The sequence below is a fragment of the Accipiter gentilis genome, chromosome 17 (assembly GCF_929443795.1).
Source record: "Accipiter gentilis chromosome 17, bAccGen1.1, whole genome shotgun sequence".
Lineage (NCBI taxonomy): Eukaryota > Metazoa > Chordata > Aves > Accipitriformes > Accipitridae > Astur > Astur gentilis.
This window is the reverse complement of record NC_064896.1, coordinates 1528459-1539035: the sequence shown is the minus strand read 5'-3', so window position 1 is coordinate 1539035 and position 10577 is coordinate 1528459. Positions and strand designations below refer to the sequence as shown.

General features: G+C 57.9%; 1 protein-coding gene across 1 annotated transcript in view; it reads left to right on the top strand.

Moving 5' to 3' along the window:
* Positions 1–1260: 1260 nt before the first annotated feature.
* Positions 1261–10577, top strand: part of LOC126046969 (protein argonaute-1) — a 28021-nt gene continuing 18704 nt past the window's right edge. The window contains exon 1 of the mRNA XM_049820068.1: positions 1261–1385. Within this exon, the coding sequence (XP_049676025.1) occupies positions 1361–1385 (25 nt within the window). The 5' untranslated portion in view covers positions 1261–1360. The remainder of the gene's footprint in view (positions 1386–10577) is intronic.

Sequence of the window (10577 nt, the reverse complement as noted above, 5' to 3'; positions counted from 1 at the left end):
AATAAATGAAAGAGCTGTTTGCTTATTCATCTTCTCTATTTCAGGTGAGGGTTTGCTGTTTCCTCAGACAACTGTACTTCACTAAAAATACGATGGTAAGGACAGGAAAAGCTTTTGGCCGAGGCCAAAACATGACAGCTATAAATGAACTCGGGACACATGATTGCTTAAAATAACCTGCATCTTCAGCAAACCCCTGCTTCCAGGTTGTAATTTTTATTTTTTTTTTTACAGTAGAGATCCTGTGGGGTTTGGGAACTGAGATAGTTCAGCCTTAGGCGAGCCTGAGGAGCTCAAAAAGCAAAGGCTGACTTTATCCTAGTGTCTTCCAAAACTAACGTGAAGATCCCTTGGATCAAACCCCAGGAACCAGGGTCTGGAGCGGCACGATGCCTTTAAGCGATGATGTGCCTCCATCTCCCTGTCCTCTGCTTGGCTGCGCGCAGCCCTGGCACCTTCCCCCCATCAAATGTGCCTCAAAAAAACCCAGCTGCCCGCTGGCTTCTGCTCCAGCGCCGGCCCTGGGGACGACGGCAGCGCCTCATGCTTGCTCCTGTGTGTGGGGGTAGGAAGAAGCGAAAACGCTTTAATACTTGGAATTTCTGTGGTTTTCTTCCATTGCCTCGCACAATCCAGAGTAGGATTGCAAACCTCATCTCATTTAGCCTTGTCTCGAAACAATGCTCCTGGGGCTTTTTGACTTTATTATCGAAGTCCTGCCACGGGGTCAGTGTTTTCACTCGTCAGCCCTCGCTGGGGAGGGCAAATCTAACAAATGTGGTGAAAAAAGGGGATGTTTCTGTCTAGTTTGGCAGGGTTGCGGGGGAGCGGGGCTATGGCGGGCTCATGGCCAGCGAGACCCGGAGCACCTCAGGAATAACAAAAAACCCCTGTCAATACGAGAACCTGTTTTCCCGCCGCTTCCTCCCTGGCCTGGCAACACAAATCGGCAAAAGACCCTGAAAAAATGTCTCTGGCGCTGATCTGAGGGCAGGCCCGAGTGCCGGCCTTCACACGCTGCACCGCTCCCAGGCGGCGGCAACACTCGGGTTCTCCTCCCGGTTCCCCCCCCTGCAACCCCGGTACCACCCGGTGTGCGTGTACGTGTATACATCCCCATCCCTCCCGCTTTCCCCTCGCCCGCCGGGAGCGGGCCCAAAATGGCGGCGGGTCCGTCGGGCGCCGCCTTTGTTGGGCGCGGGGCCGGGCGGCGGCGGCGGCGCCTGCGCGTTGGGGCGCGGCGAGAGGCGGCTGCGGCGGGCGGCGGTGCAGTCACCGGCCCCGGCCCTGCCCGGCCCCTGACCGCGGCCCCGGCCCCTGACCGCGGCCCCCGGCTCGGAGCGGCGCCCGCGTGGATGGGATGGAAGCGGGACCCTCGGGAGCAGGTTAGCGGTGGTCTGAGGCGGGGGGCGAAGCGGGGGGGGGGGGGGAGAAGCGTGTGACGGGGGCTGCGCGATGAGGGAGGTTCGGGGCGGGCTGGGGGGGCCCCGCTGTGGGGCCTGAGGGGGGGGGGCTGCGCAGTGGGGGTGAGGTGGGGGTATTGGGGGGGGGGGGGCGTGGGATGGGGGGGTGCAATGGGGGGAGCCCGCGGTGGGGGGGCGGGCGAGGGATGTGCAATGGGGGGCTATGCCATGGGGGGGGGGGGGGGCTGCGGTAGGGTATTGGGGGGGGGGGCTGAGGAGGGGTGGGTGAGGGGCAGACCGTGCGGGGTAAAGGGGGGGGGGGGCGGGGAACGCTCTTGTCTGGGCCTGCAGCCGGCCCGGGGGGGGCTGGGGGTGTCGGGGGGTGTAGGGTGGGCTTCAGGGCTGCCCCGCTTTGGGGTGGGCGGCAGCGAGGAGACGGCGGGCTTGTTCCCCCCCCGGGGTGCCCTGGGGAGGGCAGGAGGTGATGGGGGGACGGTGGCAGAGGGGGCCGTGCGGGGCAGAACACCCGCAGGATTGGGGTGCAGGGTTGGGGGGGGACGTGTCTGACCCGCAGAGCTGGGAGCGTGGGGTCCGTGTCCGTGTCCCCCCCCCCCCCCCCCAAGCGTGGCGCGAGCCCTGCGCAAAGGGCCTGTTTCGTGCAGAGGAGCGGCAGCATCTCCCCCCCAGCTCCCCATCGTCATCCTCGTGTGTGTCGTCCCCCCCCAGCTCCCCGTCTCCCCTCCAGTGCGGTGTTTCGGGGAGCGGGGCACCAGCCGGGAGCTGGCGTGGGGCCGGCGATGCTGCGCGCCGTGACAGCACGAAGCGGCTCCTCTCCCCACGGCGGGGCATGCGCGGAGCCGGGGCTGTGCGTGGCCGGCTGCTGGTGAGGGGCCGCGGGGGGCTGAGCTCCAGAGTCACCCCGTACCCCCACGTCCCCCCACTCCTACCTCCGCACACCTGGCGGGAGATGGGAGCAGCTGATGGTGCTTTCGGTCTGGATCCTTCGAGGTCAGGCTGTTCCCCAAAACTCGCCTAGCCAGCCGTCACGTCGGCAGCCGCTCGCTCCCGTGCTCGGCGTGACCGTTGCGAACTTGTGCTGCTCTGAGTCGGAGAAGGATTTTGGTGCCTAAAACAAGACAGGAGGAGGGGAGGGAGTGGTGGGGACTGGGGACCCCTGCCCCTTCGCAGGTCTCGTGCTGGCAAGTTTGCTGCCCGCTCTAATGCGGTGGCGTGGCGAGATTTTGACATAAAACTGCTGCGGGTTTATGACCAAACTTTGGACCTTCCTTATGGTATTTAATTTTAAGCGTGGCATGGAGACCTCTTCGTGTCTGTGTTACCTTCTGGCTGCTGGCGCTTTGTGTTTGGGGCTGATTTATTGGCCTCTGGAAGCCGTGATTTGGTGGCTGTGTCGAAGGCTTTGCTGGTGCCTTGGGGTGATAGCGGCGCTGCCACCTCGGGGCAACGCAGATAATGCTGCCGGTGCGCGTGCACCCTCCAACCATCGGCCTTAACTAATTCTGCTAAGGTGCTTGGTGCTTTAAAATGATCTCTCGGGTGAGATTGGGCCACACTTGGGGGGTATGGATTTGGGGTTTGGTCCCTCTGGCAGCGTGGGGGTCCCTGGGGCGGTAGGGGCTGCGCTGAGAGCAGGGCTCTGATGCTGTGCTCTTGGAAATTTCCCCTTTCCTCCCCAAATCTGGCTGGGGGACGTCTGCTCCCACCCAGGTCACCCTGCGTGCAGCGAAGACATTTACCCCATGTCGCAGGAGCAGCCGCGGATCCCGCCCTGCCTTAGCATCCCTTTGCCTGCGACAGAGCCCAGGTATGGGGCTCACGTTCAAGCTCTGATGATGCCAGGCTGTGACCTGTCAGGGTAATAAAGCACAAACCCAGCGTGTGCCTGGATGTGCCCAACATAAAGACATTTGGAAAGGTGGCGAGGGAACCTGGGACATCTTCTGACCCACAGGCACTGCTCAGGGAGGCATGCATGCACTAGTTTTAAAAACTGAAGTCAGTTTCCCCCCGACTTTTAGTTTTCTTTATCCCTTGCAAACTTCCTAAATGCTGTTAATCTTAACCGTTGTCTTCCTGTGCTAAACCCTGCAAAAACCCCAAAGCTGTTCCGTCTGTTGGATCTCTTTATCTTCAGGAAACATGAGATCGCACGTGCCTGTTTCTGGGATGGGATTATACCAAGAAACAAAGCTGGGAGAAGTACCTTGCCTGGACACACGGCGTGTATGATTTATCTCTAAACACTTTTTGCAGCCTCTTTCTAAACCCAGGGAAGAACAGAACAGGGACAAGTTATTAAGATGGCAGATGTTAAAAGGAAGCCAAATCAGGCAGAAAAGCGCTGCTCTTTCAGCCGGGTGAGCTGTGGTGAAGCTGTTTGTGGGTTTTAAACCCCTCACCAGGAGCTCCTGGCCTGTGGCTCTGCGGGGCTGCCAGTGGCACGGTGCACCCAGTGTGGGGACGTGAAGGGACACGGAAAGGAGCCGGCGTCGCCTTTGTCCTGTCCCCTCCGGCGCTGGGGGCTGCCTTTGTCTGCTGCTCCCAGCTCTGTGCGTCCCTGGCTGCTGCCTGGAAAGTCTGCAGGAGCGGTGCAAGACCAGGAGGGGTGTCAGCCTTTGCCCAGTCCAGGTGCCGTTAGCAGGGACCCCAGCTCATGGTGCAGGGTCACACAGTCCGGACAAGCCGCCTGGTGCGTTCGGCAGAGGTGGTGGCACTCATGGTGATGGGTGCTTCTCACACCCCATCGGAGGGAGTGAAAAGGAGGGCGCGGAGGCACTGGGCAGCCAGGACTGGCTCAGCAAGACCCTCGTGGGTTGGCTCATGCCGCCACGGGTCAAGCCGTGTCCGTGCTGCTGGCATCACCACTCTCCCTGGAGCCAAAGCAGCTGGTTTGCAGTCCCTGCGAACGGGTGTGATGGAGGTGGCGATGCTCTTGCTGCTGCTTGTTATGTTCCGTTGCAGCATCCGCAGGTTCGCTCTCTGGCCCAGCCCGGGCTGCGGGACTGTGCACACTGGATGCGGCAGAACTTTAACTTGACGCTTTCAAGTTTGTCGCCCTCTATTTCCAAGCGGGAAGCTGAGGTTTGACAGGGCACGACGATGCCCTTTGCAGCGCTTGGCACTCGGTGTCAAGGATACAAAGAACTAAACTGCTTTCAGAAGTAAATACCGTAGTAAGACAGATTAGAGCCTGTTTTGGCACATTTCTTGGACGCAGCCACCACAATGTGGGGCAGGAGCAGCGCTTGGGCAGCTCAGACTTCCCCTTGGAAGATGGGCTGTGGTGCACTGGACGGGTTTAATGCTGCACGTCGATGGCTGCAGCCGGAGCCCTCTGCCCTGCATGGGTGTGATCTACTTAAACTCGGTTTAGTGTTGAACCAAAAAGTGCCTGCAGCCGCCTGAACCTGGTTATGATCACAGCGACTCGGGAAGGAGCAGGCGACGGGGTGTGATGTGTGGGCTGGCAGAGATGAGATGGTGCTTTTTGAAGTCTGGGCTTTGTGGGACGGCGTCGGTCACTGCTTAGAGCCGGCGGTTTTGAAGATGTTGAGCCTGGAGACTGGGAAAGCTGATTGCTCACCCTGCCAGCAGTTGCCTTTCCTGCTGGTGCTGCCGCTTGCTTTGCCTCCCGACTGGGGGGGTTCTCTTCCCTGGGGGGTTTCTGGGGCTGGTTTAGGGTAAGAAATGGCTCAGGGTGAGGATGGACCACGCTGAGTGTCCGGCGGCATTTGGTGTGCCGCAGCCCCGCTTCCTCCTCTCCGATTCCTGGCTGTATTTTGGCAGTGCCGGGTGCATGGGGAGGGGTTGATGGGGACCCGCCGCCGCAATAAAACTCCCTTTTGTCTCGGCCCCGTTCCCGTGGCCCCTCGGCTGAATGCGGTGCTGGAGAGGATTTAAATGACATGGTAATTTCATGCCGTCCCACCGGCGGCTTTGCCTGGGTGCAGGCAGCTGTTGGGTAGCAGGTCATGTTCCCCAGCTGTTACAATAAATAATAGAAACAAAGCGTATTCCAGCAATAATTACCCCAAATGGACTTTCACCTTGGCGGCGCTGCCCTCACCGCCGTCTCTGCCCGCCGGTGCTCCGCACGTGTACCCGGCGAAGGGGTGGTGGTGGCAGCAGCCGTGATGATGCTCCCGCCGCCGGCGCATCCCCAGGGCACAGCTTTTGTGTGCGAAAGTCTGTGATTTCTCCCGGGCTGCTGAATTTATAATGGCAGGCGGATTTCATCCCGCTCACTGGCCGCATTGTGCTGCAGGAACAACACTCGCCCTCCAGCCCCCTGCCCCGGGTGCCCGCATTTACATGACAAAGTGGGAGCCTGTGCAGCTTCGCCATGGAGAGTTGAGGTATGCAGAAGCCCCCCTGTCTCCGGGTGGTTTGGGGCGCTTTTTAATGAGGCTTCTTCTACCAAAGGGGAACTGGCCCATTTCACCACTGGCCCCCTTTTCTGCTGCTCTGAGTTGCGGCCAGGGGCTGCGGGCACGAGGTACCCAGGGATGCTGCGTTGTGCTGCCTGGGGTTCCCCGGCACGGCGTCCTCCGAGCCAGGTGGAGGGCGGCTTTCAGGAGGATTTGCACTGAGGCAAATCATGGGGGTACCCTGTGGTGGGTTGACCCTGGCTGGAAGCCAGGTGCCTGCCAAAGCTGCTCTATCACTCCCCCTCCTCAGCTGGACAGGGGAGAGAAAACACAATGACAGGCTCATGGGTCAAGATAAGGACAGGGAGAGATCACTCAACCAATTACTGTCATGGGCAAAACAGACTTGACTTTGAGAAAAATTAGTTTAATTTATTACCAATTAAATCAGAGTCAGATAATGAGAAATAAAACCAAACCTTAGAACACCTTCTCTCCACCCCCTCCCTCCTTCCCAGCTCAACTCCATTCCCCATTTTCTCCACCTCCCCCAGCAGCGGCGCAGGGGGATGGGGAATGAGGGTTGGGGTCAGTTCCTCACACGTTGTCTCTGCCACTCCATCATTTTCAGGGGCAGGACTTCTCCCCGCTCCAACGTGGGCTTCCTACGGAGTCACAGCCTCCTTCAGGTATCCCCCTGCTCTGGCTTGGGGTCCTCCCCGGGCTGCAGGCGGAGATCTGCTCCACCGTGGACCTCCATGGGCTCCAGGGGAACAGTTTGCCTCACCATGGTCTTTTCTACGGGCTGTAGGGGAATCTCTGCTCCAGCGCCTGAAGCACCACCTCCCCTCCTTCTGCACCGACCTTGGTGTCTGCAGAGTTGTTTCTCTTACATATTCTCACTCCTCTCTCCAGCTGTAGTTGCTGCAGCAGTTTTTTCCCCTTCTTAAATCTGTTATCCCAGAGGTGCTGCCACCATCACTGATGGGCTCAGCCTTGGCCAGTGGCGGGTCCGTCTTGGAGCTGGCTGGCATTGGCTCCATCGGATGTGGGGGAAGCTTCCAGCAGCTTCTCACAGAAGCCATCCCTGTAACCAAAACCCTGCCACACGAAACCAATACAGCCCTGAGCACTCTGGGGCAGGGACATGGCACAGAAGGGGTGAGCCCAGCCTGCATGTTCACCAAAGGGCTGTGGGGTCTCTCCCACCTGTGCTGAAGCAGCCAAGGCCAGGTGAGAGCCCATCTCGCACACTGGAGGTGCCAGATGCCACAGCGCCCATCGGGCACCGAGCATCACCCCTGGTCCCCCTCCCTGTGCTGGCGGCCCCACATCACTGCTCTTATAAATAGCTGTGTCCTGCATAGGCACCACTGCACCAGGCTGTGCACAGATATTGTCTTTTTAAAAAAAAAATCTTTGGATCTCAAAGTAATTTAGAAAGGAAAAGTTATTATCCCTCCACACTTTGCTGGGCGAGTTCCAGGCAGGCAGCGCAACCCCTATGGCGAGCCTGGGGCTGGGCTGCTGGGGCGGCTGCTCCGGCTTGTTGCATTCGAGGACCGTGTGTCTGCCGTTGCCAAAATGAAACCCTCTGAGTCAGCCCAGGGGCGAACTTTCCCATCCTTGACGCTGGTCTTGTGTCCTGCCCTGGTCTTTGCAGAGCATCTCCCTGCCATTGTGGTGCTGCTCCCTCCAGCCAGACTGCCCATTTATATGATCTTGTGTTTGCAATATCTCGTGGCTCACATCAAACTCCTGAGACAACTTTTGCACTGCTGGAGGCCAACTCCTTCATCTGTGATTCATGATCCTAATTGCGAGGCTTTACATTCATAAAGCATCTGGTGATCCTCTGGTGAGAGGGGTTTGTATGGCAAAGCGTTATTTTTGGGCTGGCCGGTCCAGAGCAACTGGGGTTGCAGGACGAGTGCGGGACCCGTTCAGTCACCCCTCTGCAGCGCGGCTCCTTGCTGGCCCCAAACCTGCTTCAGCTCTTCTCCGGCACCAAAGTGCCACCAGGCAGCTTCTGAGCTGTGGCTGCTGCCCTGCATCTGTGTGGATGCCATGGACACGTGGAGAAGCTGTCCTGCTCATGCATGGCTGCCGGGATCATCTCGGGGGTGAGAAGGTCCAGGAGAGGAGAAACTGCGAGTGCTGGCCTTGATGTGGTTGCAGGGAAGGCAGTGGAGAGCTGCTGTCCTCTGGCAGGTCTTGCAAGTGGGCTGCACGGTTTCTCGCTCAAAAGGCAGAGCAGGGACCGGAGGCTCCAGCAGCGCTGGCAAATACCTCTTCCATTGGGAACCATGATTTAAAAATGCATCAGCTTGCAGCCAGGGAGCTGGCGATTGCCAAGAAATGTTCGTCATGTGGAGACATGAATTATACCGCGAATAGCTCATCTGAAAATGAGTTTCTTAAAACGAGCTGCCCCTGGAGCGCAGTGCAGCCGTTTGTCTCGTGGGTGCTGGTGGCCGCCCTGTCCTGGAGCAGCTGTGAGTGCCTGCAGGGGTCCGAGCCCCGTGTTGGTCTCAGAGATCCCTGTTTTGCTTGTCGGACTGCTCCAAGTCCCATGCTGCTTTGTCTGAGAAGGCGCTGGGGCCAGCTTAGCCCCAGGCTTGGGGCTCCCGGCAGATTTTGGAGCTCCCAGGCTCCTGCCACAGGGCAGAAGCAAGAGCAGAGGTTGGCTTTGCAGAAGTTAATGCTGCAGTTCAGCCCTGGATGCTCAGAAGGGTCATCCTGTCCCCTTGGTGTCCTGCAATGTGGTGGCCTTCCATTGGCAGGAAGAGTCTTGCAGAGATGGGTTGCAAAAGTAAAAAGCAAATTTGAAGCTTAGTTCGCTGCTCTTCTATTTTTCTGCTTCTGATATTTTTAGGCTGGAATTGAAATTCAGTTTTAAAAAGAAAGTGGATGGGAGCAAGGGGTGCTAAGAGCACCATGTGTTCAGGAGCCGAAATTGGAGCCGGGACGCTGTTTGGGGGCTGACTTGGACAGTTGGCCACCCAGATGGAGCACTCTGAATATCCTATACGCTGTGCTCCCCGCACCCGGCCCAGCTGGCTGAGATGTCGCTGGGTTTGAGAAACAGATTGGGATAAGTGGAGATGGGCGAGGTGGGAACGGGGCAGGAAGGGCAGATGTCTCCTCAAGAGAACAGCGGTGTTGAATGCTTCTTTGGCAATATTTTAAGATACCTTTGAGGTCAAGGGTGCGGTCAGTTTAGAAGCGCGGTTCAGTCCTGTGGCCGTGCACTGGTATCTGTCCCTGCATCTCCAGAACTTCAACAGTAAGTCTGTATAATGGGCTTTGCGGAAAAACTGGTACTTTCCTCTTTATGAGTTTGGGGCCCAAGCTGCTTGAAGGGATTGATTATTTTTTTTTCGCTACCTCCCATAATCCATGGGAGGTTTTCATCAAACTGTTCTTAATTTTCTCTGTTTTTTGTCAGCAACTTCCCTGGAGTTAGCCTTCCCCATCGATGTGACTTTTTTTTTTCTTTTTTTTTTTTTTTTCTGAACCGCAGTTGAGAATTACATTGTGGAGGGGTTAAGGATAAAACAAAAGTTCAGGTACTGGGACTTGAGTTATCCTGTGACCTGGAGTTCGAAACACCATTGTTAATAACCGGTATAAAACCAAAGCAAGCTGTTATCCTGCAAAATCTAGCAGTTAAATAATCGTGTAGTGCACACGCAATAATGTGTTTCCTGTTTCTTGTGGCATCCTCCCTCCGGCAGTGAGTCGGAATTTGCTGGAGGATGAAGGGTGAAAAGCACATGTCTGCAGGCCCCTGCTGATGGAGTATCCAGGGAATTGCATCCCCCTGGAGAGGGGCAGACCTGCAGCTCTCTGCTGTTGGAGCCGGTCCTGCTCTCCGCTCAGAGGCAGCTCTGGGGACAGAGGCGGTGGGGCCGCTGCCAACTTCTTGGCCCCTCGCTTCGCCTCCAGCAGAAGTCCTCAGCATCTCGGTGGGGCTGTATTTCTCTTCCCGGAGAAGACGTGGTCCCTCGCCTCCTCCCATCAGGCAGAGCCTCCCCATTGTGCCGGCGCTGGCTTGTAAATCAGCGGGGCAGGGGCTGGCCTGGCCACGGCACAAAGGCTGCCTCTGCTGCCAGGGCGTTCTGGCTGAGCTCCCCACGGCAGGACCACTGCAGCCGTGATGCAGGGGCAGAGGCTCCCTGCAAACCCCTTCCCTGCTAAAACCCACCCCGGGTGTTCCATGAGCGGAAGAGCGATGTGTTTGGAGGAAAACATGTGGAGGCAGGGGTAGAGTGTATCCACCAGCCACAACTGGCAGGTGGAACTGGGCAAGACCTCTCTGTTCGTGGCAAGGTCCCTTGGCAGCATTAGATGGGTGCTTTCTTCTTTGGGGTTCGCAACAGCATCCCATTTCTCCTCACACCGTGACCTAGTAAGTCCAGTGCCACCTCCCGCTCGGCGCTGCAGAACTGTCAGACCTAGGCTATTTTTGGAGCTGCCCTTACAACAAAGCGTTCCGCGCGCCGGAGCCCAGCATGGGTTGGCTTTGATGTTGCAGTCACTACCGTGCAGCGGGACAGACAAGATGCTTAGCCCTCTCTGTGCTTGTTGGTCGGCAAACGCCATCCTGCAGGATGGGATGCTGGCGACGCCTGGAGAGATGCTGCCAGAGGGTTTCCTCCTGCATGAGCCGGGGAAGGGACGGGCAATAAAAACGCACCGCAGCCCTGGGAGGTCTGGGCTCGGTCTGAGTGTATCTTCGCTAATTCAGTGTGCCGATGTCTCTCACGTGCTTCAGGTGAAGTTT